The 27951-nt window shown below is 38.7% G+C and overlaps 3 protein-coding genes across 10 annotated transcripts; 1 reads left to right on the top strand and 2 right to left on the bottom strand.

The window, feature by feature from the left end:
- Positions 1-89: 89 nt before the first annotated feature.
- Positions 90-10618, bottom strand: LOC142539986 (leucine-rich repeat receptor protein kinase HPCA1-like). Of its 2 annotated transcripts, XM_075645797.1 has the most exons (7): positions 10367-10618; positions 9776-9896; positions 9082-9156; positions 8610-8771; positions 8442-8516; positions 7413-7590; positions 90-837 (listed from the first exon to the last, which is right to left on the bottom strand). In XM_075645797.1, exons 1-6 carry the CDS (start codon positions 10473-10475, stop codon positions 7548-7550), a joined length of 585 nt encoding a protein of 194 aa, XP_075501912.1. In that variant the 5' UTR covers positions 10476-10618; the 3' UTR covers positions 90-837; positions 7413-7547. The 2 variants fall into 2 exon arrangements, with proteins under 2 accessions (XP_075501912.1, XP_075501913.1); XM_075645798.1 differs by lacking the exons at positions 90-837; positions 7413-7590 and adding an exon at positions 7618-8340.
- A 1965-nt stretch (positions 10619-12583) lies between these two features.
- Positions 12584-15985, bottom strand: LOC142539988 (endoglucanase 25-like). Its single transcript, XM_075645799.1, has 6 exons — positions 15534-15985; positions 14912-15222; positions 14281-14739; positions 14039-14174; positions 13777-13949; positions 12584-13259 (listed from the first exon to the last, which is right to left on the bottom strand). Exons 1-6 carry the CDS (start codon positions 15901-15903, stop codon positions 12858-12860), a joined length of 1851 nt encoding a protein of 616 aa, XP_075501914.1. The 5' UTR covers positions 15904-15985; the 3' UTR covers positions 12584-12857.
- Positions 15986-20399: 4414 nt separating this feature from the next.
- Positions 20400-26564, top strand: LOC142539989 (uncharacterized). 7 transcript variants are annotated; one of them, XM_075645803.1, is made up of 8 exons: positions 20400-20539; positions 20745-20812; positions 20896-21088; positions 22715-22788; positions 23368-23517; positions 24535-24820; positions 25555-25788; positions 25911-26564. In XM_075645803.1, exons 3-8 carry the CDS (start codon positions 20942-20944, stop codon positions 26262-26264), a joined length of 1245 nt encoding a protein of 414 aa, XP_075501918.1. In that variant the 5' UTR covers positions 20400-20539; positions 20745-20812; positions 20896-20941; the 3' UTR covers positions 26265-26564. The 7 variants fall into 7 exon arrangements, with proteins under 7 accessions (XP_075501918.1, XP_075501920.1, XP_075501917.1 ...); XM_075645805.1 differs by having other exon boundaries at positions 20899-21088; XM_075645802.1 differs by having other exon boundaries at positions 20419-20812; positions 25911-26268; positions 26381-26564.
- Positions 26565-27951: the final 1387 nt, after the last annotated feature.

The following is a 27951-nucleotide window of genomic DNA, read 5'->3' on the forward strand; positions in this document are numbered from 1 at the left end:
TTTTTTACTTTCACCCGAGGATCATATCTCGTTTTTACAGCAGAAAAAAGTAAAACTCCGCACATTCCACGGATATAGCAATTTATTCCGACGGTGGGATCGCATCTGCATGCATTTATTACGTGGTTATCTGCTCAAGGTGACGCTGCTTCTCTTACAAGTTACTATTATCGTACGTACATGCATAAATCTTTTAATACCAAAAATAATATATCCATGATTGCTAGCAAATCATTTTTGTCGCCAAACCCAAATCAACTTTCAACTCCACCCGTCAATAGGATTAATATAAATTAAATAGATAAAAAAAAACCTTTTTTTAATTTCGGCTAGATATTTTCAAGAAATTAATCAAAACCTGGGGGTTATTTTCGGGAAGCATTCAAGGCAAGTTGGCCCATATGGAAATGGGCACGCATTAAACAGATCAACCAGACGTTTTAAAGACTGTTATTAACAATATATGGTTAATGGGCAGTGGGTAGGTGAAATGGAGTTGTAATATAAATAATCATGTGGACAAAATCAAACCTACTTAGTATATAAAGGAAGTGTTGAATATAATAATTTTACAATGTGTATTTGGATTCAAAATATTCAAATGTAGGGAAGAAATGTTCTTGAATTCTTTTGAACGTTTGAGCCTTTGTAATTTATATCACATTTTTTATTCTGTCATCATATGAATATTTATTGTTTTAAATTAAAATAAAATATAAAGTATCTTAATTATAAGGCAAAATATCAAGCTGATACGGAAAATAAGTATTCGGAATAGAAGAATAAACTTACTAGTCACACTATTAAACATAATACTCCATAAGATGAAGATTATACCTGATACCCCCATAAGAATTCGGGTCGTCTTTAACCCGGTTTATTAAATGGGAAGCCCAGATCATAGCCAGCTTCCCGGGCATTCCATTTCTTCCCGGGCCATCATCATAGCACGGGCTCTCATGCAAGCTCCCGGGAACTTTCTACTCGGGCTACCTCGAGAAGCGCACCATACTCGAGTGTATCGGTATGGACATTCTTATCTGTCAGAACTACAGGGGTTTGGCGTGTCAGAGAAGCTATCAGAGGTAGGATGGCTTGACAGAAAGTCAACATCAAAGGCTATGAGTGGTAGGTGTACACGAAAGTCGAAGTAATCATGATATTTTCTTCTATAAATAGCAGGTATGTTTCTCATTTAAAGGGGGAAAAAATCCTGAGCATTGGCACTCACATATATTCGCACATATATTGTCATTTTCTCTCATCTTCAACCTGCTGACTTAAGCATCGGAGTGGCCACGCCGGACACCCCTCCGGCGCCCATTCAAGAGTTCCTTTTATTGTGTGCAGGTCACGATCGAAGTCATCTACTTTGCTCATTTTCCTAAACAACACTATAAATTATTGATTTGGTCCGTTGGAGCCCCGTACCCGGCTCACCCATTTTAACGGGATCACATCATTGGCGCCGTCTGTGGGAACTTGAGCTCAAGACGTAGATATGGTTTCCATTCAAAAGTAAGTCCGACCAACTCGACACACAGATCTTATATGTGGATTTCATATGGGCTCAAAGCTCAGCAGCTATCCTTGATTGGCATGAAGATCATTTACTATGCACTCAGTAGCATACAGCTATATTAGTCACCTAATTTAGCTCAACCAGAGAAGTTTCACTCTACCGAAAATGAATTCGGATTCAATATTTCCAGGTTAGTGATTTGATTTTTAATAAAACTAGTATAGCAGGAGGAGCAAAAAGGTTGAAAGTCCGGGAGGTATGAGGCCCTGGCACATTATCTTAAGTCCGGGAGACACGAGGCCCCGGCACATTATCTAAGCCCAGGGCACTACACCCTGGCTCGGGGCTCCGCACCTCGACCACTCCCAAGTCCCGGGACATGCTCCCCGGCCCAAGGCTCCGCACCTTGGTTATTCATAAGCCCAGGGCACTACACCCTGGCTCGGGGCTCCGCACCTCGACCACTCCCAAGTCCCGGGACATGCTCCCCGGCCCAAGGCTCCGCACCTTGGTTATTCATAAGCCCAGGGCACTACACCCTGGCTCCGGGCTCCGCACCTCGACCACTCCCAAGTCCCGGGACATGCTCCCCGGCCCAAGGCTCCGCACCTTGGTTATTCATAAGCCCAGGGCACTACACCCTGGCTCCGGGCTCCGCACCTCGACCACTCCCAAGTCCCGGGACATGCTCCCCGGCCCAAGGCTCCGCACCTTGGTTATTCATAAGCCCAGTGCACTACACCCTGGCTCGGGGCTCCGCACCTCGACCACTCCCAAGTCCCGGGACATGCTCCCCGGCCCAAGGCTCCGCACCTTGGTTATTCATAAGCCCAGTGCACTACAACCTGGCTCGGGGCTCCGCACCTCGACCACTCCCAAGTCCCGGGACATGCTCCCCGGCCCAAGGCTCCGCACCTTGATTATTCATAAGCCCAGGGCACTACACCCTGGCTCGGGGCTCCGCACCTCGACCACTCCCAAGTCCTGGGACATGCTCCCCGGCCCAAGGCTCCGCACCTTGGTTATTCATAAGCCCAGGGCACTACACCCTGGCTCGGGGCTCCGCACCTCGACCACTCCCAAGTCCCGGGACATGCTCCCCGGCCCAAGGCTCCGCACCTTGGTTATTCATAAGCCCAGGGCACTACACCCTGGCTCCGGGCTCCGCACCTCGACCACTCCCAAGTCCCGGGACATGCTCCTCGGCCCAAGGCTCCGCACCTTGGTTATTCATAAGCCCAGGGCACTACACCCTGGCTCGGGGCTCCGCACCTCGACCACTCCCAAGTCCCGGGACATGCTCCCCGGCCCAAGGCTCCGCACCTTGGTTATTCATAAGCCCAGTGCACTACACCCTGGCTCGGGGCTCCGCACCTCGACCACTCCCAAGTCCCGGGACATGCTCCCCGGCCCAAGGCTCCGCACCTTGGTTATTCATAAGCCCAGTGCACTACACCCTGGCTCGGGGCTCCGCACCTCGACCACTCCCAAGTCCCGGGACATGCTCCCCGGCCTAAGGCTCCGCACCCTGATTATTCATAAGCCCAGGGCACTACACCCTGGCTCGGGGCTCCGCACCTCGACCACTCCCAAGTCCCGGGACATGCTCCCCGGCCCAAGGCTCTGCACCTTGGTTATTCATAAGCCCAGGGCACTACACCCTGGCTCGGGGCTCCGCACCTCGACCACTCCCAAGTCCCGGGACATGCTCCCCGGCCCAAGGCTCGGCACCTTGGTTATTCATAAGCCCAGGGCACTACACCCTGGCTCCGGGCTCCACACCTCGACCATTCTCAAGTCCCGGGACATGCTCCCCGGCCCAAGGCTCCGCACCTTGGTTATTCATAAGCCCAGGGCACTACACCCTGGCTCGGGGCTCCGCACCTCGACCACTCCCAAGTCCCGGGACATGCTCCCCGGCCTAAAGCTCCGCACCTTGGTTATTCATAATCCCAGGGCACTACACCCTGGCTCGGGGCTCCGCACCTCGACCACTCCCAAGTCCCGGGACATGCTCCCCGGCTCAAGGCTCGGCACCTTGGTTATTCATAAGCCCAGGGCACTACACCCTGGCTCGGGGCTCCGCACCTCGACCATTCTCAAGTCCCGGGACATGCTCCCTGGCCCAAGGCTCCGCACCTTGGTTATTCAAAAGCCCAGGGCACTACACCCTGACTCGGAGCACCACACCTCGACCAATCTAAATCCCGGTATTTGCTTTCTTGCCCGATTTTCCCATTTTGGTTATATGCACCAATATCCGGGTTTAAGTTTGCTTACATCTGGGTCACTTACTGATTATGAGGCATTTTATTCATTATAAGGATCAAGATCCCGGGTACTCATCTGAAGTTATCGGTTAAATCACAACACTTTGAAAATTTCCTAATTATTTTGTACACAAGAAATTATATTACTCGGGTCTTTGAAGATTTATCAGGATATGACTGCAAAAATGATAAAGGGAAAATGAAGATTTCATTAAAAAAAAAAGAAGGCCCGAAGGCCGAGGAATTACAAGAAAGAGCAGGAAAAAGAAGAGAAACGCAAGTACAAATCCTATTCTATGTCCGGGTGCGCGGACCCTGGCTGATCTTCTTCGTCCTCGGAGTCTTCTTTCTCCTCATCCCCGGCCTTTGGAAGTGATGCAATGGCTAGCCTAAAGTCTGGGAAGTTAGACTTATCCTTAGGCAAGAGCCCGGCCTCTTCAAATTGTTTGCGACATTTGTTGAAACCAGTCTTGAAAAGAGGATAAGCCCGATCCTCAACTGCTGCCTTGAATTCTGGGGAGGTGAGGAAGGAGGTCTGAAGTTGCTCCCTCTTTCGCTCAGCCTCAGCCAGAGCCTCCTCCGCGGCATCTCTTGCCTTCAAGAAACGAGACGTGTTCTTGAATGGATTTCTCCCGGACAAGACTTTCTTGTAAATCATCCCGGGCTACATCCAGGGAGGCGTGAAGGGCAGCCTTTTCTTCTTCATGGAGCCCTTTCAGCCGGGCAATCTCTCCCTGGAGGCGATCGTGGATCTCTCTGGAAGCCCGGACTTGGGGAGCCTGCCGAGTAGCTATGGCAGCTACCTCCTCGAAGGCTGATATCAGCATTTGCATGACCTGTTTTGTAAGAAAGAAGTTAGAAACAAACAAGAAAAAAAGAGGAAAGAAGGGTAAGGAAACTTACTGATAGAAGCCTGTTTGAGCCCTCGAGGAACCGAGGACCCGGGGTGGAGCTCTTCAGAAAAGCCTCCTCGGCAGGGATCAACATCTGCCTAATAAGGTTCACCCCGAGTGCCGTAGCCCCTGCTGTGAAGATGCTAGCCCGGGTAGGCTGCTCGGATAGGGAGGGCTCTTGGAGTGGCTCCTGAAGGGCCTGTTGGAGGGAAGGGGTGTTGGATTGGCTTGCCCGGGAAGAACCTTGGTCTCCTGCCTGATCATCTTCAACCAGAATCAACTCTGGGCTTGTGGTAGCCTTTCGTTTCCTCTGCCGAAGGGGGATATGATTTTCTTCATCCTCCGGGGAGCAAGGCACCTCCCGTTCTGGCTCGGTATTTGCCCGGGCTAATTCCTTCTCCCGGGCCGCCGCCTCCTCTGGTGCTTGTTTCCTCTTTTCAGCAGCAGCCTTCCGTGCTGCCAGTTTCTTCTCCTTGGCTAGCCGCTCAGCCTCCCACTTTTTTGCGAAAGCTTCTTGCATCTTGTCTGCATTTATGAAAAAACAAAGGGTATCACCTAAGAAACATAAATAAAGAATAGGAAAGACAAGACAAGGAAAAGAGAGTTACCGGGCTGAGAGCCCGAGCCAGCCGCCTCATCAATCGCCCGATCTATGGGGTCTTCAGCCCGGGCACTCAACCCATAGGCAACCAGATTCTCCTGGGAAATAAGGATAGAGGAGGAGTATCTTTTGCCCTCTACCAAGTCTTGACTCCGGGTATAAAAATCCTCAAATTTGTAGGTCCGGGGAAGGGTGGGTTGTTGAGGAAGGGAAGTAAGAAACTCTGTTAACCAGGAGAGAGGACCCGGGAGTCGAATATAAAAGAATCTTCCTTTCCACCCCTTCTAGGAAGAAGGAATGTCATCAAGGAACCGGGCATTTAGCCGGGCAGTGAGGGAGAATGCATTATCTCCCAATCTACAAACGAAAAAATAGTGGAGAATAAGGGGAGTGATAAGGAGATTATTCATTTTGAAAAGAATATAGGACGAGGCCATAATACGGAAGGAATTCGGATGGAATTGGTTAATGGGCACGCCAAAGAATTCAGCAACCTCGATATAAAACGGAGGGAGGGGAAAACGAAGACCACTTCTGACTTGGTCCCGAATGAAAGTGGTGTACCCGGGAGGAGGGTTATTGGCTCTATCGGAAGGACCGGGAATCAGAATGGAAAAAGAAGAAGGGATAGACCCCAGAACCCGGAGCTCCTCGTCCGCCCCTGAGCGCAAAGTGCTGGTCATTGAGGAGAACCAAGGAACTCCCGGTGCCTCAATAGAAGGATGGTCAGAAGCACGGGCTTTGCCCTTACCCTTGTCCTTCTCCAGGACCCGTGAAGTGCCCGAAGAAGAAGGTTTAGTTTGGTGGGCTGCAGGCTTTTTAGAAGTTTGAGCAAAACGATGGCGAGGAGGAGAAGAGGGGGAATCGGAGCGCATCGCGATGGACTCATACCCAGATGAGCCTCGCGCATTGGCTCCTGAGGTGGAAGAAGTAGAATTAGACATGGATTATAGAAAAGTAACTTACGAGTTTTTGAAGGGACTAGTTGCAGTGGTACCAGGTCGCCGGAGATAGAGGAGTTTACACGCCGGAAAGCTGAGAGGAAAATTTGCAAGAGCTTCGCCGCAAATTTGAATTTGAAATTAATTTTTGAAAATGAGGAGGGCTAATATATATGGGCGAGGGGAGATCTCTGTCGCTAATCTAGATACACGTGGACGATCAAGATGTCCCTCGTAAATTGTACCGGGCATATGAAAGGACGTGCACGAATGTCAATATGTCAGACTTATCGGATCCTCGGAATATGAAATGATTTTCGGCGGCATAAATGCTAAAGCATGGGTAATAATGACACTCTTTGGACTACCCGATAATACTAAAGACACTACATTCAAAACCCGGGTTGTATCAGACCCCGATACCCCATTTCATCTATAGGACATTTGAAGCCTCCGATGTTCTTACACACTCTAAATTATGTTTCAACAAAAGTACAAAGTATAACTGATCGGGACAGCGAGTCAAGCTCTAGCCCGACTATTTTAGGGATAGGTGGTGATACCCCCATAAGGATCCGGGTCGTCTTTAACCCGGTTTATTAAATGGGAAGCCCAGATCATAGCCAGCTTCCCGGGCATTCCATTTCTTCCCGGGCCATCATCATAGCCCGGGCTCTCATGCAAGCTCCCGGGAACTTTCTACTCGGGCTACCTCGAGAAGCGCACCATACTCGAGTGTATCGGTATGGGCATTCTTATCTGTCAGAACTACAGGGGTTTGGCGTGTCAGAGAAGCTATCAGAGGTAGGGTGGCTTGACAGAAAGTCAACATCAAAGGCTATGAGTGGTAGGTGTACACGAAAGTCGAAGTAATCATGATATTTTCTCCTATAAATAGCAGGTATGTTTCTCATTTAAAGGGGGGAAAAATCCTGAGCATTGGCACTCACATATATTCGCACATATATCGCCATTTTCTCTCATCTTCAACCTGCTGACTTAAGCATCGGAGTGGCCACGCCGGACACCCCTCCGGCGCCCATTCACGAGTTCCTTTTATTGTGTGCAGGTCACGATCGAAGTCATCTACTTTGCTCATTTTCCTAAACAACACTATAAATTATTGATTTGGTCCGTTGGAGCCCCGTACCCGGCTCACCCATTTTAACGGGATCACATCAATACCGATGAGACGAGCTTTATTTCAAAATTATTATAATTAGTCTGAGACGATTAATGAGATCCTATGACCCTCAAATATTTTAAAGAATATAAATTGCACTCCATTTCATGTGATTCACCGTACGCCGAGAAATAACACTAGATTGGATTGGAAGTGGACACAAATTTCCCCCAAAACATGCTGCAAGCAACATAACGATTGTTAACATTCAAGACATGGTATTTTTCAGAATAAAACCAAAAATCAAAAGCACACTTATAACGTTATTTGTTGGCAAACTGTGACTATGTTCTGTATAATTTACAACAGTAGTATCACAAAATCTATTCCACGCTATGCATAATCCGCACGAAGTTGGCTAATCACACAAATGAACATTATTATTGACTCTGAATGAACATAAAAAACCATTCAGAATCAAGAATTAAAAAAAAATTGTGTAGCCTATGAAAAGAAACAATACAATCAACGGCGTTCTGCATGAAAAGGGAACGAACCATAGCTAACATCATATCCCTCCGCGGTACTCGAATGCAGAGGACTTTCATCTGTTGTTTCCTCATAGCCAGATGGATTGTATCCTGTATCTGATATCTTGTCAAACTTAGCCCACTCCATTATATTCTCGATTTCTCTCACTACCTCGCCCATTGTAGGCCTATCAGTTGTGGATTCTTTAACACAACTAAAATAGTAATCCAATCCGATGAAAAATAAATCATAAAGAAATTTGAAGGCAAAAAAAGGACATTACTACAATACCGGTTGCAACGAAGATACTCACACGACTTCCAGTGTCTTGACATATCCAAGAGACAAAGGTTCCCGCTGAGTTTGTTATCATTAGTAAAGCGAAAAGACAAATGACTTCTTTCACAAAAGATGCAAATGCTCCGGCAACCGTGTGGGATTTAGTTTTTGTTACGGTATCTAAAGTTATAGTTGATAATAACATGCATACGGTTCACAAAATCAACGAGAGGTACAATCATTATAAACACAATGAGAACATATGCATTGCGCAAACTCACGCATGTATCAGGTCCATATTGGGACTGAAGAGTTGATCAGGGATGGGTCCGGAAATTTGATTCATGGAGAGGTGGCTACAAAATAATTGATAGTTGGAAAGCCAAAGTGGAAAACATGGACAAAATGTAGATAGGAAAAAGTTGATGCTTAAGAGGGAAAACACATACAAGTGTCTAGCACGGAGTAACTTATCCAAACCAGATGCTGTTTCATTAGAGACTGGAATAGTACCCGTAAGCTTGTTTTGACTCAGATCCAGCCAGGAAAGACGAGATAAATTTCCAATGGAAGGCGGAATCGAGCCAGTGAAGCTATTAGAGTTCAGAAATCTGTATAACGACAAAGTACGAGCCATAAATAAGATATCCCAAGCTAAACAACTATAACACAAAATCAACAGATTTATTTGACAAAATTTCTTTAAAAATAAACATTCATCAAACTTCTGGGGAATGTCAAAGAAATGCTCAAGAAACTAGGAACCCACAGAAAGACCAACTGTGGCAGAGATCCCATAGAATCTGGAATGGAACCGGAAAAGCTGCAACCAAAAGTCTACAAGCGACAAAAACAAGTATTTTCAATTTCTGGGCTCAATCAAGATGTCCATGCAATGGAAAAGATAAAGGTCCTCCTTACAGAATCGTAAGGTTTATCAAGCTCCCAATCGAAGGAGGAAGATTCCCTGTGAGACCAATGTTGTTCGAATGATCCCTAAATCAAGAAGAAAGACATTGTTAGGAAATGACGGGTGATGTGTATTTTAGAGTTCAATGTGGCGGCAGTAAGACAGCAATAGACAGTTAACATATGATGTACAACATCAGATTTTTGTGCTCTGAAACCCACACTTAAATTCTAAAAGGACGTTAAATGGCCTATACTAAGCTTCAATTCCACCAAATGATGGCTGGAAGTGTAACTGGTAACTACACAAACAACACACTGATGAGCACAGGGGTTGATATCTTACAAAATATTACTTGTTGGGAAGGCGCAATTGCATCATAAGCAACAACTTTTGCTATAATAGTAGGTATTCGGTCCAAAATTAACAGATTGTGGTTCCTATTGATTCTTGTAACACGGATTAGGTACTAACTATTGGGAAGTAAACACAACATACCAGTTTAGAAGGATCTATTAGCCAAAAAGAAAACAGAAAAAACAGAGAGAACATACAAAAACTGTAAGCCGTCAGCGACGAAATGTCACTGAAATCGCTACCTGCCAAACCTGTTCCTGATAACATCCTACAAGTGAAGCGACCGTGAGGCATGAAACACAAAAATTAACGTTGGGGAAGTTATTGCATTAAAATTCCAAAACTCACAGTGATGTCACACGGGTATTAGTGCGATTAACTCCATCCCATGTCCTGCCACAAGCATCGGCCCCCACCCAGTTCGGTGGCAGGCTATTCCAGCTAGATTTCAGTGCATTTAGAGCAGCAACTGTAATAGAAATTGAGAGGATAATTCTATAGTTGTTCAACTCCAATCAGAAAAAGGAAAATAAATCAAACTCTCACAATTATTTTGCCTTTTCTAGGTGGCATCCAGAGTAATATATGTGATTCTACGGGGAAAAATTGGATTCTGTCATTTCGTAAGGACTTAAACTTTGCCTCAAACTAGTCAATAGCCTCATCAAATATAATCAAATCTTCCAGAAATTCTTCCGACTTTCCATTTTTAAGCCTCGAATATCATCTGCTCTTTAACTACTATCATGCTTAAATGATCTGTGAAAATCCAGTACATACATACGACCAACGCCAATCAACAATATAAATAAATCCTCAATTCATACCAAAATCAAACAACCGTTCGTGTGTGTGACCCGACTTTAATGGATCAAAACTATAAATTTTGACAACAGAAACATTTCACGCACAAACATTATAATCGTGGAAACAACGTACGATCATTACTATCCGTGAGTGGAAACACAGCTAGAATCTGAGCAGCAATAATCAGCAAGCCCACAAGAATTCTTGAACCCATTTTCCAGAAACTCTTCGTATCCCCCATTTAGATCATATTCTGAAAGTGACGAATATACCCAAGTTTTTTTTAGGAAGAAAAATTGGATTATTTGCATTTTATGATAGTTGACTACGATGCCTAACCAGAGAAAAGAACAAATCAAAGTGATTGAGTATCCAAATATTATATTGCGTATATGGCAAAGATATAATAGCCAGCCCATGCAGAGTCCGCGTATTAATTGTTTTGTCTTTTGTCCAAAGTTGGTTCAAGAAGTAACAGCCCCATATTATTGTCAAACGATGTGAAACTAGAATTATTCGAAATACAAATCTCAAAAGTAAACACCAAACTAATGCAAAACATTTCATGAACACACAAGATGTCGCCAATATTCTTAACCAAAGCCAATGATGCACTGTAATTATCCATCAACTAAAAACCATATATGTAACGATCATGAGTTATCCTGTTCTTGAGCTCTCTCGAGGGTTTTGTCTCATCTTAAGTTCTCACTGGGGCAAGCTTTTTATTGTAACGATCATGGGAGAGCCCAAGATCGAGATAGCCATATGTTGTAACGTGCAATCCATGTAGACAATGTATATATGTAGAAGACTTCGAACTTTAGCTATCATGCTAATTAAACATGAGTTTATAGATCTTCTCTTTTTAGTAGATTTATTGGCAATCGAATTTTAGAAATATATAAAAATATAATTATTTTGTCTCACAATATGTAATATCTATTAAATATACTTGGAATTTAGTGTTGGTTATATCTTCTGAGGAATCTTCAAAGAAATACTTCCAGATCTCTTCAAACTCATGATTTCTTTGAACAAATGATACCCAGTCATCTCAAGTCTCTACTTGTACTAGCCGTTCCCCCTGCTTTCTAAACTCTATGTTTGCACAAGCCATCTCAAGTGTGTTCGTAAAAGGTTTAAAATAATGAATGATATTAAATTTTTATTTTGTACCAGATAATTATTAATAAATATTATAGAAAGTCTTTTTGTTTTTAAATCTATATTTTGATTAATTTCATTTTATGATTACGATCGATAAGAATTATAAATTATTAACGTATATAAAAAAAAAAATTTGCATCATCTCATCTCACGAACCAAATAATACCTTATTAAACTAATTGATATTAAAATTTTATGTTTTTCACACTTTCGTGAGATAAACAATGTCATTAATCAAACACAATTTTAGCCGATAATGATACCTATATAGACATTTTCTTATTTAATTTAATAACAAAATTAAAATAAACATCATATTTTCCAATAATTATTGATCTTAAATAAGCATAGTTATTAAACTAGCTGACTTGTTTACATGTGATATATAGTAATTTAAATTATAGAAATAAGTAATATAGGTTTAAATGACATTAAAAAACGAGCCAACGAAATTCAATATTTTCTCAAATTTAAAATTAAGAATATGATATGTGTTCGGTGTATTCTTTTTTTTTTTTTTATTGTTATTATTGTTGTTGTAAACCTTTTGTTGGATTAAAATATATTAAATCTGCATAGATTTTAATAGCGTGGGCATTTAAATAGTTAAAATATAATAGCATTTTGGATTAATAAATTATCATACAATGATAGAATTATCTTTCTACGATAAATACAGATTGGATTCAAATAAAATAATGATTTTTTAGGTCAATGTAAAATTATAGAATGATAATAGATTATTTTTTTTTAAATGTCGAAATACATTTTAGCAGAATTAATGTACGCAAAATCCACAAAACAGTATATATACGGACGATCTATCCCACGGTCTTATTATCACGATGAGTCTCACTCCATATAGAATTAAATTAAGGAGGATCCTGTTTTAAATTTAAATGGCATACAAAGTAAAGAGAGATGCAAGAAATTAACATAACCATAAATTTGAATTTTAGGAGGAATTCGTATTTTATGACTATATAATGTACCATACTAAATACTAGCATCTCAAAACCAAATTTAGACTAGTTACAGTTTACCCATCTTCTTTTATTAATAGTATAGATGAATACATAGAAAAACAAAAAATAAGAAAAAAATGGTGGGGCACTGCTTGCTCAACTCCCCTCCTCCTCTCCCAAAGTTGTATAATGAAGAAATGTTTATTTCGAAACATACAGAAAGTTCACTTCCAAACTATGTCAAAAGAATGAAGGTCCATTTCATACATACATACTATATATATCACAACATTGAAATACATGGCATTGGCCCCAAATTTTTCTTCAAGCAGACCAACCCTCCTATTCTAACCATCCTTTATATCCCTGTGAGCATTTTTTTTTTGTAATTTATGTCCCAATACATGAAAAATATAAAAGGGGGACAAAGGATAAAATACCACTTCGAATGTTGACTGTCACGGACGATGAAAAACGATGGCGTCAACTCATGGCCTCCATGGAGCTGGTGGGGGTGGAGGTATTGGAAACATGGGTGGCACCGCAGAGAAAATGGTGTTCTTGTCAATTTCCATGGTAGAATCTCCAGATAGAGCAACAAGAGCTGCAACTAATCCAGCATTGCCAGCTAGTGTTGGTTCTGTATAGTTGTAATTTGTTCGTACGTCATGGAAACCATCTTGCCTGTCCGGACCAGCGACCATGGCTCCGACAAGAATATTTGGATTTGCCTTCGACGAGTCCCTCCATTTCCATCCTCCTGTACAACTGTACTTGGCTTGGTTCTTAGGAATTGATGCCCCTCTATGGTGAACGTGCTTTGGATAGTGGTTTCCAAATCCCACCACATAACTCATCTGTCTTGGGTTCTTACCAAGAACGTAATCAATCTGAAAGGCAAATAATGACACTAGCTCCATTAATACTCCTTGATAAATTTTCCGACATTATAAGAAGGAAGAGTCATAATTAATTAAACCACAATGTACTCAGGCTCAAGACTCAATCCTTGTATCAAGCAAGGGCAACCGTTCATGAGGTGTTCATTGGCGAGCATGAATCAACACGAGAATTAAAAAAAAAAAAAGTGTTCATTGGTCATGAAGCACAAGCCATGGTGCTTTAAACGCTCAAAGTGGTTTTAAAGTTCACCTTAAATATAGTGATGTTGAATTCAAAATAAAATGTGAATTAATAACTTTGTATTATCATGTAGACACCATATTATTTTATTATCATTCAAAAGTTTGAAATATACAAATTGAATGATGTGATAAATTTTCTTCAAATAGTTATACTTTCAGTATATTATCCATTAATATGTCTCTTTTCTCTAAGGTGTGTTCCTGTGCCGGCCTGCTTTGCCTAGAACTTGAGCATGCTTTATGATACTCAATAATGTAGTACCTGAGTCTGAGCGAATTCCCGAAGAGTATCAGTTGAGTAGAAATGTGGTCCACAGTACCACCCAGGAGAATCGGCAGCCTTCATATAGTCACTAAACAATGTTGCAAGGAACGCTGCATTGACTACATACTGAAGAGGCTGAGGCGCTCCATGATTTAATTGGATCATGCCTCCTGCCCAAGGTGCACAAAACTTTAATCAGAAACATTACAGAAGTGAACTATTTACTCTGGATAAGTTCCAAGTAAGTAAAGTTGATTACCTTTCGTTCGGTTGAATGTGGAAAATTCTGGCAAGAACGAGCACATGAAAATTCTGGTCTGGTTGTGAAATGTACTCAAAGTTTCTTCATATGGGTAACCGGGACTCAGGAACAATCTAAGACGACTCAGAAGCACCTATATGCAGAATCATTTCACTTTCATCAACAATTAGCAAAACCTATTTCAATACGGCAATTTGTGCAACAATGTTTCGCAGACTACCATCTTATTTTCACATTACCTGAGCTCCAGCGAGCTTATTTTCCCAACTCAGCACACCATAAAACGGGCCTCCCCAAAAAGCACCCGCGTGTTTTGCAAGACCAGGAGCCGTAGCAAGCTGAAGATAGGAAGAATTCCCAGTAGCATAATAGAGCCATGATGCACCCCACACAAATTCATCCCAGTAACTGGTGGAATTATAGAAAGTTGACGCTTCAGTGCCAACACTGTATCTACCTCTCTGATCCCTCGCAAATTTGAATAGGGTTCTGGCACCATGGACAAGCTTTTGTGAGTAGGCTTTATTGTCCTTGAAAACAATGGAAGCAGAAGCCAAAGCAGCAGCCATTTCCGCAGCAAGATCCGAGCAACTACTGCATTCAAGAACAGGTCTATCATAATCAATGTCCTCTGGGCGAGTCCAACAGTAATGATCATTGGGCTTGGTCGATTCACCGGAGGTATCACCTTCTCCGACCTACCAAGAAAGAATAATTCAAAAGTAAAAAATCAAGTACACCAATTTCTTGAGCATGTTCACGCGAAGTGATCAAATATCAAGTTACAGAAACTTTTCTCTTTCAATAAACAACACAGAAGAAACAATATTACTAATTAACTAAAACGAACTTTCAACAAGTAATAGATACCTGCATCACAATTCGATCAATGGTATCGGCAGTGTTATTGAAAGTCTTGAGGAAGTAATCAGTACCCCACTTGATAATATCTTTGACATGATTAAGTTCTCCAGCTGCTTCATACTTTGCACTGTATTCGATCACACTCCAACTCAACATTGTCATTGCAAAAGATTGAGGGAAATTAAACTTGATCGCATCACCAGCATCGTAATAGCCACCAGCCAGATCTTTAAACAAAGTAGTAGAACCAGATTTTCCATCGTTTACACACGAGTTTCCCCTCCATGATACATTATTGTGCTTGGGTAGTTTTCCGGCTGTAAAAATAAATATCGAGCATCAGAAATATGCAATTCACAGTCTTAGAGCACCTTAAAACTGATAAGATCGAATTCATTCAGACAGATCCATACAATTGTAAAAAGAAATAAAGTATCAGTTGATCTCCCCTCCTTACAAATTACGTCTATTATCAGACCGGGTAAAATAAGAGTTATTCATTGATTAATAAATTCTCAAAATCTTACATTTCTCTATCCAGAATCATGAGATCCAGTAAATCCAATAGCAAATTGAAACGTATATTATTAACTATAAAGTGATGAGCAACAGTAACGTATGCACTTACATCGTTGAGCATTAAAGAACATTAGAGCCTTGTTGAGCGCCAGAGTGTAATTATCCGGCGGAGGCGGGCGGTGGTGATGCTGTGGCACAGTCTTAACAATCAAAGTGACGAACCCAGCCAACAATCCAGCCGCGACAATAGTCCCCACCGTCCACACAAAGAGCTTCCTGCTCACGATAATGCATCCCAGATCCACATACTTGTTCTTCTTCTGCTCCCCGGGACCCAGCAGCCAGCTCTGCTGCGTCTCGTCCAGCGTCCGGGACAGCGCCGCCCTGTCGTAGTCATGCAAATTCCTGCTCCGGTCCTCGTCGGTGGCGGAATCGGCGGCAATCTCCAGCGTTCCACCCCATGGATCACGACCATACATGGCAAGAATCGAAGCAAATGCGGAAAAGGGATGGATTGCTGTGGAGAAGTGCGGGGAGGAGTAAAATGGAAGTGGGGTTTTTGTTATTGGTGAATATAGGAATTATTAGTTGTTGAGAGTGACCGCTGACTCTCCGTCTTATTATTTTATTTTAAATTATAAAGAAAAACAATTATTGGTTAGTTAAATATTATTATTATTATTATTATTATTAGTAAATAATATCGCATAATATTTTTTTATGACATACCGGCGAAATCTTTTGTCATTTACTACTAACTAATGTAGACTAGACGGTAATTCTGGTCAACAGTTAATTAATATTCAATCATATTTTATTACCTTTCAATTGTTTATTTGTTTCACGTTCACGGAAAATTGAGGATCCGATTTCAGCAAATATCACTAGTCCAAACACATGTTTCAAAGTTGGCCCGAGCCTGAAATCACGAATAAGACCGTCAGAAGGGGGTCAGGAAGATGTCTTGATGAACCTGTCTTCCATTTGGCTAGGGATGGGCCGGAGATAGTGGGCCGATCCATGAAATATCATTGTTTATGTTCGTTTTTGTACATTGGATTAAATATGTCACCATAATTTTTTATTCATATTTCTTTGATAATAAATGTGTGATTTTATAAAATAATATTCAAAGATTTACTCTTCTTCGTTATTTTATTTTTAATGATTAATTGGCTTTGTCCACCGACAGCAACGCCGACACTTATATTCTGTATTCTAGTAGACACACAGCTTCGTTTTTGGGCTCCACTTTTTTTAAAAAAATAAATTGCAATTTTGAATATTATTCTAGCTAACTTATTTCTTTTGAATTATTTATAAATATGCATTGCTTTGTTATAATTGTATTAGGTGGCTGCCTTGTGCCTAGCGACGAGCCTTCGGACAATTACGATTTGGCCTTTTTTTTTTTGCTGCATGACTTGTTGTAATCAGTTCTTTGCCAAATATCATCGGTCAAATTTTAAAAATAATCACGTTTATTGATTCCATTGTTTGAAATGCTAAACATTTATCTTAGGACAGATTGTTTAATGTTTAATACACTTTGACATAGATTTATATATATCTTGCATAATATTTCATGAGCACCAATTTATAATTATACTACTTCTAGATAACTAATAAATATCTTATAAAATTGAGTATTGACAATATATAAGTTGCGATATTACGATGACATTTAATGAACGTGAACTATTTTCATTCTCAATTGTTTATAGAATCGACCGATAACGTATTATAAATCATAATATAGTCATAAAAGAACATAGAGATGAGAAAAAAGAATTCATGAGAGAAGAGAAAATGAGTGAATACTAATGTGCAATTTTAATTGAACTCAATCATCGGAAAATAAGAGAATACAAATCTTTACAAATATTATATTTCCATATATATCTTGATCACAATCTATAATAATCTATATTGATACCCCGTAAGAGCCTGGGTCATGGATGACCCGGAATATCAAATGGATTCCCAAATCCGAGTGAGTCTACAGATGGATACTTCTGGAGCGGGGCATGTGCAAGCCCCTGCTCCACTCTCCGGGCAGTCCCGGGCTCTTGTATAAATCTCCCGGGAGGCATTCTACCCGGACACCTCGATAACAGTGCCGCATTCTAGTGGTTCAGAAGATAAGATCTTGTCTCGAGAAGCGCACCTGACAGAATCCTATTGATGTGACTTGATGGAAAAGTAGGGTGGCGTGACAGGAAGTAGCAACTAGACACTGAATTCCCAACAAATAAATTTAGTAGACAAATTTGTCATTTTATATGGTTGCCTCTATTTTTTTTACCATTAGATGTTTTCTTATTTACCAAAATGACGGTCACTTTTTGCCGTTTTGTGTTTTTTATTTATGAAAATTTCATTTACCTTTATAAACAACAAATTAATTATATTATTATTATTTTCATATGAACGAATGATAATTTTAAATTATTAAATGTAAAAAAATATTGGAAATATGGTTTTCTTTTTTTACTTTGAAAAACAATGAACTGTTTATTCGTTTTGGTTTTTGTTTTTCCTTTTAAATAGTTATACCGAATAAGCTTCAATTTTATATGATATTATATAATACGATTTATTTTAGTCGAAAGACTATTTATTTTTGGCCATAAATAAAAAATGATATTATTACCTCAACTCTATAATTTATTATGAAATTTAAATGGTCAATGATAATTATCACACCACAGCCGAGAAGAGTGAGATCTGAATTTTATTTTCTTTCCGCTTTTATCAAAGGGCTGGGGTTATATATACGTGATTTTGTAAGACAAGAAAGACTTTCTTTGAAGCCAAATCGAAGCTTTCCAATGGCGGCCACCGCAGCCCCATCCAGCTTCATGAACCCTCAGCAATTCAAAGACAGAATCCCTTATCAGACTCCCATCGGCCATCATCGCCATTAATCTCCCTAGACGCCGATGCACCTGCAATGACAAAAGTAGTGTTTTTTTCTGCTATTGTCAATTATTTTTTGTTGGATGATTTTTCCGTATGAAATGCTTGGATGTTTAGGGCCTTTGCAGTTGAACGATGGAGCAATCGAAGGCCCTCGTCCTCTCCGTGTTGCTTATCAGGTTTTCTCTTTCAGTTTATTCAGAAAGACTAAATTTTGTCCCTTGCTCTCCATTATTTTTTTTTCACTTTTTATCACGTATATTAATAATGTTGTGTCAGAGATCGTTGCCTGACGACGACAGCGTCAACATGGAAGTCGATTTTTTGATACCCGGACTGGATTATCCCTTGCTGGCTGATGTAGTTACCAAGAAACGGAAATACTTCAGTTCGCTCGTTGCGGAGAAGATTGTCGATGCCGCCAAACCGAAGTTAGGGTTGAATCCTACGAAGGAAGAACCGCTTTGGGCTGATCTTGTTTCTGAATCTAAGCTTCGCAATAAACTCGAGCAGGAGTACAAAGACGCAATAATGCGCTATATGCTAGAGGATAGACTGCGAGACGTCCGAAGAAGATTTTGAAAAGAAGTTACACAGCACCGTACTGGAATTGAGTATTATTGATGGTCAGCAGACTAGTCCCGTAGTTTCAAAGTGGCTGAACAGGTATGGATGAATTAATTCCATGTTCAAGTTCTTTAAATGAAACTAGCTCTTTCATAAAAGCCACAGTTTCTTTAATTTCCAATTATACAAGTATGCTACACAGGATACGGAAGGAGCGGTACAAGTACAAAGATGATTTTGGTCGAAGTGGCTGATCAGATATAGATCTCATTTTCAAGGTATTTAAACTCAATGAAAACCACAATTTCTTTATTTACAACGATACGAATATATATGCATTAGATGTTAATTTGTTGTTAAAAACTTAATTTGCTCGAAATTAAAGCTGATCAAACAGCGTGCATGCAATGTATTGAGTTGGGTTTGTCTCTTGCTGCAGGTTGACGATGCTACTTAAACGGGAGAGCTTTGGAATCTTATCTGCATTGTTGATGATCTTTTGGACGTTACTCCTTCATTTAACTGTTTTAGGCTATTTCAAGTTTGCATGTTTAGGGTATCTTGATATTTAAATTTCATGCAAGCTAGCTAGACACCGCGATTGTTGATATTTAAGGGGGAAATTAATGGTGTTTTTAAAGTTCGAATTAATGAAATAGTTTAGATGTGATGATTTGTTTCAATTAATTAAACCTCTTCGTTGAAATTGGGACCGAGACTCTCATTTGTATTAGAAAATAACGATATATACACATGCACGTGGGACATTTACACAGTATAAAAATGAAGGAAAAATTGCTGAACTAGTCTTTTTAATTTGTTATGTTTGCGTTTTTTGCTCTTCTAAATTGTTAAAACTGTGTTTTTGTCGTGTAATTCTGTGTTTTATTGTTTTTTTAGTTTTATTTACCGGAGCGTTGGAAAATTGATCGTGTATCTGGTATCACGTCACTATTAATTATTTTAAAATGCTAAATCAAGTCAAATTAATAATATTTTTTTAATATTATTACCCCCCCCGCGCGCACATATATACTTAAAAATAGTTTCTTGTGGTTATGGTGATTGAAAACGAATTTATTAGTTAGGTAGTCTTTATTTTTCTTGAAGTTTACAAGTTTTAATAAATAAAATAAAAAACAATGCATTTAACAATTAAAGATTTGTTAAAGTATATACGATAATACGCATACATTTTCAATCGAGAGATAATTACAAAAAATTAATTATAGTTTTAACATGAATAAAGGAAAAAAATAATTTGGAGTTAAGAAAATGGGCTATCTCAAAAATTAGACATGAAGATAGTTTCCATCTATAAAAAAATATATGTAGAAATAGAATTGATTAATAACTAATTATTGTTTAACATAACAATCATTTACTAATAATTTATTAAATCTAACACTTTTTAAAATTAATTATTAATTTGCAGATGATAATAATAATATAATCCATTGAAATTTAAAGAAATATACCATGTGGTACGGTACACTAAACCAACTTATGGAGGAGGAGATTAGACCAAACGATACGTAGAAAGAACCGCCATTAATCATCTCAATTTTGGGTTGCCCGACTACTCACGTTTACAATTGCTCCCCTTCTTTCGCAGATCTGTACTGTACTGTATGTTACCCTTCTTTCCTCCTTCACCTCTAGGGTTCTGGTTGATTAATTCATTACTGTGGAGTGATTTTTCTTTTTTATTGATTGATGACATTTTTTGAAGTGTTTGTTTTAGACTCCATTTGCTTGTTAATAGAATGAATGAACACTGAGTGGCGCGCTTCTGTTTGTTGCTGTTTTCATAATTCATCCGCCCTCTTCCTAGGGTTGGGCTTTTTTGGCAGGTTTGAGGTGGAAAAGTGTTCTTTTCACAATTGAATTCCAGCGGTTGAGGTTTGTGGATTGGATTTTTGTGTGTTCGTCCCCGTTTTTTCTTGGCTTTTGATGATGGGTTTTTTTCTTCTTCCTGTTTTCAGTAGAAGTTTGAACGTTTTGGTGTATGATTTGGAGCCCACCCTCAAAATGGGACCAATATTGTACATATTGGTGGCATTGCCTTGTACTGTTGGGGCAATCACGTTGGCTATCATCCACATTTACAGACATTTATTGAATTATACTGAGCCCACATTTCAGAGATACATTGTCCGGATTATCTTTATGGTTCCGGTAAGTGTTACTGGTGAACTTTTCTGCAAGTTGTGTGCTCATATGTTTTCAAATTTATAGAGTTGAAACTTTTCTTGATTGATTAGTCGCGATTCAGTTCTAAAGATTGAATTGTGTGCTCGCGTGCTTATTTATGTCACTATTTTCATTTACTTGATTTTTTTTATCGTACAACTCCTTTATTAATCAAGTACCACAAAAGTTTTGTGCGGGTATGAAAGGCCATCTGATGATGTGCTAGTGTTCAGAATCTACATGCTTAAAATCAATAGATTGATCAGGTGTTGAGTATAGTAGGAGTATGTTATGCAATTGCTGGTATAACCACAGTAGAAGTGAGATTTATGGTTGCATGCAGTGTCACGTTTCTTTTCTGCTCTAAAGTATCTAAGACAGTGGAATTTTGGTTTATCATGTTCCATAAAAGAGAGGAAGATTTATGGTAGAGTTTATCACTAATAAGAGATAGATGTGGCAGTCAACTGACAACTAGGCACCATACTGCAGTTACAAATTTACATATGGCCTAGTCATCAGGGATATGACTTATAAAAGCGTATCTTTGTCCTGTGATGTTTGAAAACAAGCAGACGTCCTTTCACTATGAAGGGACTGAATGTCTTCAACAAAACTTGACAGTTGAGAAAGAAAGCATTTTTGGGGACTAACTACGCAAGCAGCTCTATAAAATATTAAACTGGGTTCTTCTAGGCTATTTTATATTCTCACTGAAGCTGTTATTGTGCACCTATTTTAGGACCACGTTGATTACAGGAAGGACCTATGTTTAGGTTGTACAAAACCAAAAATGTTCTCTGCTAAAAACCATGAGCAATCATAAATAGTGAGATTCAACACCTTAAAAAATTTATATAAAGCACGTTAATTTATCCTTTTTTCACATATGATTCCTTTGTGCCATAGTTATGAGTAGCACAATGTGCATTATGGCGCATGAGAATTGTCGTGCCTGCATGTAGAATGAGGCAAGCGCCTTGTTAAAAAGTGAGGCACATAGAAGAATAATTTTGTAGAAATAAAATATTCAAAGAGAATGTGTTACATATATTTAAATATATAACTTACAAATCATTGAGTGACATCTATGAACAAAGATGAATGACCATTATTTTGACCACATTGATTTTAGAAAGGACCTTAGAGAATAATTTTGTAAAATTAAATATTTGAAGAAAATTTGCTCGCGTATAATTAAATACATGTAGCTGACAATGAAAAATTATAAAATAAATTCTCATTAGTCCATAAACGAAGACTAATTATCCAATGATTATTATGTTGCATTTCACCTTTAATTTACTCTCCTACATCTAACGCGCTCTTAAAAAATGCTTTGAGATTTTAAAGCATATCAGGTTTGGCGCTTCAACAGATAAGGCACACACTTCATTGATTAGCTCAAACTTGAACAATAAGTACTCATTATTGCGTGGATATTGTAAATAAACAAAATTTGTCCTTGTTCAGCGCATACATGATATACCTTATTGTGTTTATGCTAACTTGTAAATGTTCTTGGCTTCTTGCAGATAGATTCTCCATATTTTGGTTGTCTTAATATGTTGTGCATGTGTTAAAATCATCTTGAAATTGGTTTTCTGGCAGGTGTATGCATTGATGTCTTTTTTGTCTCTGGTCTTTAATGAAAGTGCAATTTACTTCAATTCAATCAGAGAAGTGTAAGTTCGCTCATCTGGTTTATGTTTTTGGATTGCATTCAGTAAATTTCTTCTCTCTCTCTCTCTCTATTATGTATTATTACAATCAGATTGAATACAATGTTTTGATGCTTTATCCTCATAATGAAGCTCAAACATTTTCTAAGTAATTGGCTGCATCTATTATATTTTTCCAACCATAAATTTTTTTGTCGACTGCGATCTGTTCATTATGAAGTTTTTAATTAAAAAACTGTCTTGGTATGAATCCATGGTGTTCCCTAATATTATTTGTGGAACTCTGTTTTATACCTGGGTTTGGTGCTTTAATGCGAAGTGTGGTTTATCATGGATAGGGCAGAATCTAATAAATATATAGGATTTTCTAAACACACTTTCCTGTTACAGACTGTGACCTTTTTTGAACTTGCTTGTGCAACCTGCACTAGATGGACATACTGTATTTTTACATTGTTAAATTCCATGATTCCTCTGAATTCTGATCAATTGCTGAGGTCGATTATGTATGCTGTTTTAGCTCGAGTGGTCCATTTGTTATTCGTTCGTGAATTTGATGGTTATGAACCCTTTTTTGTGCAGTTATGAAGCTTGGGTCATTTATAATTTCCTATCACTGTGTTTAGCGTGGGTAGGTGGTCCTGGAGCTGTTGTGTTAAGTCTGACTGGAAAAGTTTTGAAGTCTAATTGGTGTTTGATGACGTGTTGTTTCCCCCCAGTTCCACTGGACGGGTGAGCCATCCTATGCACAAAACTAATATTTACCTCGCTGGTGCAATTTGTGATCCCTTTATGTGATTTTATTTATATAATCTTTGGGTTTTCCAAACATTACAATTGTTTGATCATGTTTATCTTACTTTCAACTTTCAAGTTGACTACATTTTAAAATGATAAATGTATTAACACTTTATTTGTCAGTAGCTCAGTGCATGGAAAACATTTCCGATACTTGTATAGATTATTCTTTTTTTTGCTCTTCCTATTCATTTTTTGAGGGATCTTCCTTTTAAATTTTGGTTTTATGTCACATGCAAATTGGTATTTGTTGGTAAAATGCTCAAATAGCCTTTGACTTGTTCAATGTGGTTGTGCAACAAAGTGCAGGCGATTTCAAATAAATATTTTACTTTTGTGCTCATCATTTACGTCCTACTCTTTCCCAACTTTTAGTGTCAGGATTCAGGTGTCAGATGCTTTTAGAAGGCTGATTGATAGTGCCATCGCATTAGGTTCTGTTGCATAATTTTGTCTCTATTTTACTTACCGATCCTTTACATTACAGAGTTTGAAGATCTTTATGGTTTTAGGATTCTCATTTTTTTTTTTAAATGTGAAGAATTGAAGTAGTTTGAGAGTACTGTTATATGATGTATAATGCTTTGCTCCATTGTCATTGTGATCACTTTGCCACTGCTGTTTCATGTTGTTCTCAAAGTTTTTATTTACGAGTCCTGGAGAACTAGGTGCTGAGACTCTGAGACAGGGTGGTGTGTATCTCCAATATTTACATTTTAGACATCATGAACAATTTTGAGTATTTTGAAAGCTCAGTATTAGTGATAAGTTGGACGAGCACCTACTTTCTGTAGTCTGTAGTCTTGTAAAGCATTTGTAGTCTTGTAAAGCATTTGTATTGATTTTTAGTCCATATTTTCCATCAAGTACTGTACACATGGATGTTTCATCTCCTGAACTAGTTCCAGTTAAGTTACTCAAAATGATTGAATGCGAGTAACACTAGTGCAGGCGCTTCATTCGAAGATGTAAACAAGGAGGTTTGCAGTTTGTGATACTCAAGCCTATTCTAGTCACAGTCACTTTTATACTTTATGCAAAAGGGAAATATGAAGATGGGAATTTCAGCCCAATTCAATCATACCTCTACCTTACCATTATCTATACAGTCTCTTATTCTGTGGCTCTCTATGCCTTGGCCTTGTTTTATGTGGCTTGCAGAGATTTGCTTCAGCCATTCAATCCAGTTCCCAAGTTTATCATTATCAAGTCTGTAGTTTTTCTTACATACTGGCAGGTAATTTACTGGTACAATGTCAATGCATAAAAATGACGCAACTCAGAATTTCATGTGCTTTTATTGCATTTTTCGAGGATTACCTTTTTTTTATTACTTTCCATCGCCAACCTTTAAATGCAGAAAATGTTGGTTTTCTCCCATGCAAGGCCCCACTGTTGTAGCTGTAAATTGAGTTCGATGCTATATTCTTCTTGGACTGTTAGAGCTTTAAAGTGGAAATGTGCTTTTAAGATTGTACCTTATATTGCAGAATTGCTTCCATTGTCTGTGTATCCGTGAAACTTGCATGAAATTCATTCCTATAAAAAGCTATTATTGTCCAACAACCTGCTTAACTTTGCTAGTGAAAAGAGCTGAGTTTGAGATACCTGTGGCACGAGTGGATGGTAGAGATTGTCTGCACTGGAATATTGATTACTATTTCTCTTTATTTGCAATATAAGGCTGCTGCTCATGTTTCTTGGAGTGCATGTCTGTCACGGGTTCAAATCCGGTCATCCCTACCTGCCTCCTTTTCTCCTGAAGTTGTTGGAATCTATTTTAACTATATATTACAAATAGGGGACAATCGATTAGTTAACATGTCGGTTAACCGATTTGGACTTTAAGGCTTAGTGGCTTTTGCGAGCTTGATATTTTCGCCCACCTTGTCGTTAAGGCTTACCTGAATTTTATGGTTGAAGACTTAACTTATGCGACAAGAACTATCTGTTTTATGAATTCTTTTATAGGGTGTTTTGGTTTTTCTTGCCGCCAAGTCTGGATTAATAAAAGATACAGAGCAAGCTGCAGAATTCCAAAGTTTCATAATATGCATTGAAATGCTTGTTGCTGCTTTTGGTCATCTTTATGCTTTTCCCTATAAAGAATATGCTGGTGCAAATATTGGTGTTAATCATGGCCTCACTGCAAGCCTGGCACATGCTCTGAAACTGAATGACTTTTACCACGATACAGTCCACCAGGTGAAAATTACAACATGGAGTTTATATTTTAGTTTCGGAATGAGGGATTAATCTAATTGATCCCAGCGAACGTTTCTCTTAAATAAGAACTCTCATCATTTATGCATTTGATTCAATAACAGTTTGCACCGACCTATCATGATTATGTTCTCTACAACCATAGCAGCGAGGGTGATGATGGAGCAAGAAAGTACAGGGCACGTACTTTTGTCCCAACAGGTCCAGAAATGGACACAGTTAGGAGAAACAAGCACATGTTTGTGAACAAGTCGGAAGACATACAGTTATCCAGTCCTCGATCTTCGGGTGATACAACTCCTCAAAAGTCTGGTGCATCCTATAATCCTGCTAAATCAGAGGCAGTGAGTTCGTCTTTGCTCATGGATGCATCAAGCACTGTCTCTGTGCCATACGACCTTTCGCTCATTGACATAGACTTGTCTCCACAGAAATCCATGCATCTAACGAATCAATGAAAAGGTGACAAGTATTAAGTTTTGCAACTTTCCTCAAAAGTTCCTTTTGCTCTGACATTAGACATTTTTCGCTTCTCTTTTACTTGAGTAGCTGATGATAGTAATTGTATATGTAGGTGAACACGTTGATTACATGAATCAAGTGTCGGTTAGTTAATACCAGTTGTGGCCACATGCAAACTCAATTATGGGCTTGGCTATGTATTATACATTAGGCCATTAAAGATCATGAAATTAATTTCAGTTTTAATGTCAACAAACTTAACTGTGTGATTATTCTCGGCGGTACTTGCTGTCACAGTTCTCTCTCTTTTCTTTCTGAGTCGTAGAGTTTGGGATGGGTTCGGTAATCAGTTGGATCCTTGCATCCTGCTTGATTATGAACCAGAAAATCTTTCCGGTAGTTTCTATATACCACACGTTAGAAGGTTAATATTTGTAGATTGACACAGCACAGGACAAGTCGAGAGAAAAACACAGTATATTCTCTTGCATAACATGAGGGTTGAATAGAAATATAAAATAAATCAACCAAACAAGATAAATAATTGAATCTTTGCTACCATAACAGAACAAAAATGTCCCTGATCCATAAAATTGAGCTCAATGTCGACAAAAAAATCCACATTCACGAGAAAAAGTGCATAAAAAAATATCTATTCATTCTAGGAAAGTAACATTTATAATGCTATACAACAACAGTTGTGTACAAAGATAATCAGTTTTTTAGATTTTCAAATCTAGTATTTGATCTGATAGGATTCCAAAAAAGTGTTCAATATTAAAATTTTAGAGCATGAAAAAACATATCTCCTAAAAACGATATCACTCATTATCCTGATTTACGTGATTATGGACTAAAATTTATGCACTTGATTTTTAAACATTTTTTATAAGTTTGTGATTTTTTTACTCGTGCTTGAACTTAAATATTAATAAAAAATTATTATGTTATTATTTTTTATCGTTAAATTAAAATATGTTTTATCCACGTATATGATTTATTTATTGAGTGTGATTTTATTATTAATAAAACAATTAGAAAAATGATTGGGAAAAAATACCATTTTATTATATATTTATTAATATTTTGAAAATTTATTATATTTGAGTAAAAAATTTATTAATGAGTAAAATATAAATATAATTGAAAAACAGTAAGATACTCATTTATTATAATTTTTAAACTAATATAAATTTATTTTTACATTTTTAATCGATAAAATCACCTTGAAAAATAAAATATTCATTTAGTTGAATTTATTAAAAATAATTGAACTTAAAAGAAATTTTATTAAATGGTAAAATTGACTTTTTAGTTGGAACATGTACCAATTAAATAATTTAGAGGAGGTCTTTTGTGAAACGGTCTCACGAATCTTTATTTGTCAGACGGGTCAATCATACCGATATTCACAATAAAAAGTAATACTCTTAGCATAAAAAGTAATAATTTTTCATGGATGACCCAAATAAAAGACTCGTATCACAAAATACGACCCGTGAGACCATCTCACACAAGTTTTTGTCAATAGTTTATCATAGTTCATGTACTAATTTGTCACTTTATCAATAATTCGTATAATAAAATGAATTTTATTCTATTAAAAGTTATTAATATAATTAAGTTGTATTTGAATTAATGAATTTGAATTTTTGAAATTCAGGATTTGATATGACTACAATC

Source organism: Primulina tabacum, chromosome 3, assembly GCF_025594145.1.
Source record: "Primulina tabacum isolate GXHZ01 chromosome 3, ASM2559414v2, whole genome shotgun sequence".
Classification (NCBI taxonomy): domain Eukaryota; kingdom Viridiplantae; phylum Streptophyta; class Magnoliopsida; order Lamiales; family Gesneriaceae; genus Primulina; species Primulina tabacum.

Coding starts and splice junctions, on each gene's coding strand:
- LOC142539986 (XM_075645797.1), bottom strand. CDS start 10,475: ATGGGGGATACGAAGAGTTTCTGGAAAATGGGTTCAAGAATTCTTGTG. Junction 9,157..9,775: donor AATACCCGTGTGACATCACT/GTGAGTTTTGGA, acceptor TTCTTGATTTAG/GGATCATTCGAACAACATTG. Junction 7,591..8,441: donor AATATGGACCTGATACATGC/GTGAGTTTGCGC, acceptor TGTTGCTTGCAG/CATGTTTTGGGGGAAATTTG.
- LOC142539989 (XM_075645803.1), top strand. CDS start 20,942: ATGGGACCAATATTGTACATATTGGTGGCATTGCCTTGTACTGTTGGG. Junction 24,821..25,554: donor TTTTTCTTACATACTGGCAG/GTAATTTACTGG, acceptor ATTCTTTTATAG/GGTGTTTTGGTTTTTCTTGC. Junction 25,789..25,910: donor ACCACGATACAGTCCACCAG/GTGAAAATTACA, acceptor ATTCAATAACAG/TTTGCACCGACCTATCATGA.
- LOC142539988 (XM_075645799.1), bottom strand. CDS start 15,903: ATGTATGGTCGTGATCCATGGGGTGGAACGCTGGAGATTGCCGCCGAT. Junction 15,223..15,533: donor GTTCTTTAATGCTCAACGAT/GTAAGTGCATAC, acceptor TTATTTTTACAG/CCGGAAAACTACCCAAGCAC. Junction 14,740..14,911: donor TTGATCGAATTGTGATGCAG/GTATCTATTACT, acceptor CTTTCTTGGTAG/GTCGGAGAAGGTGATACCTC.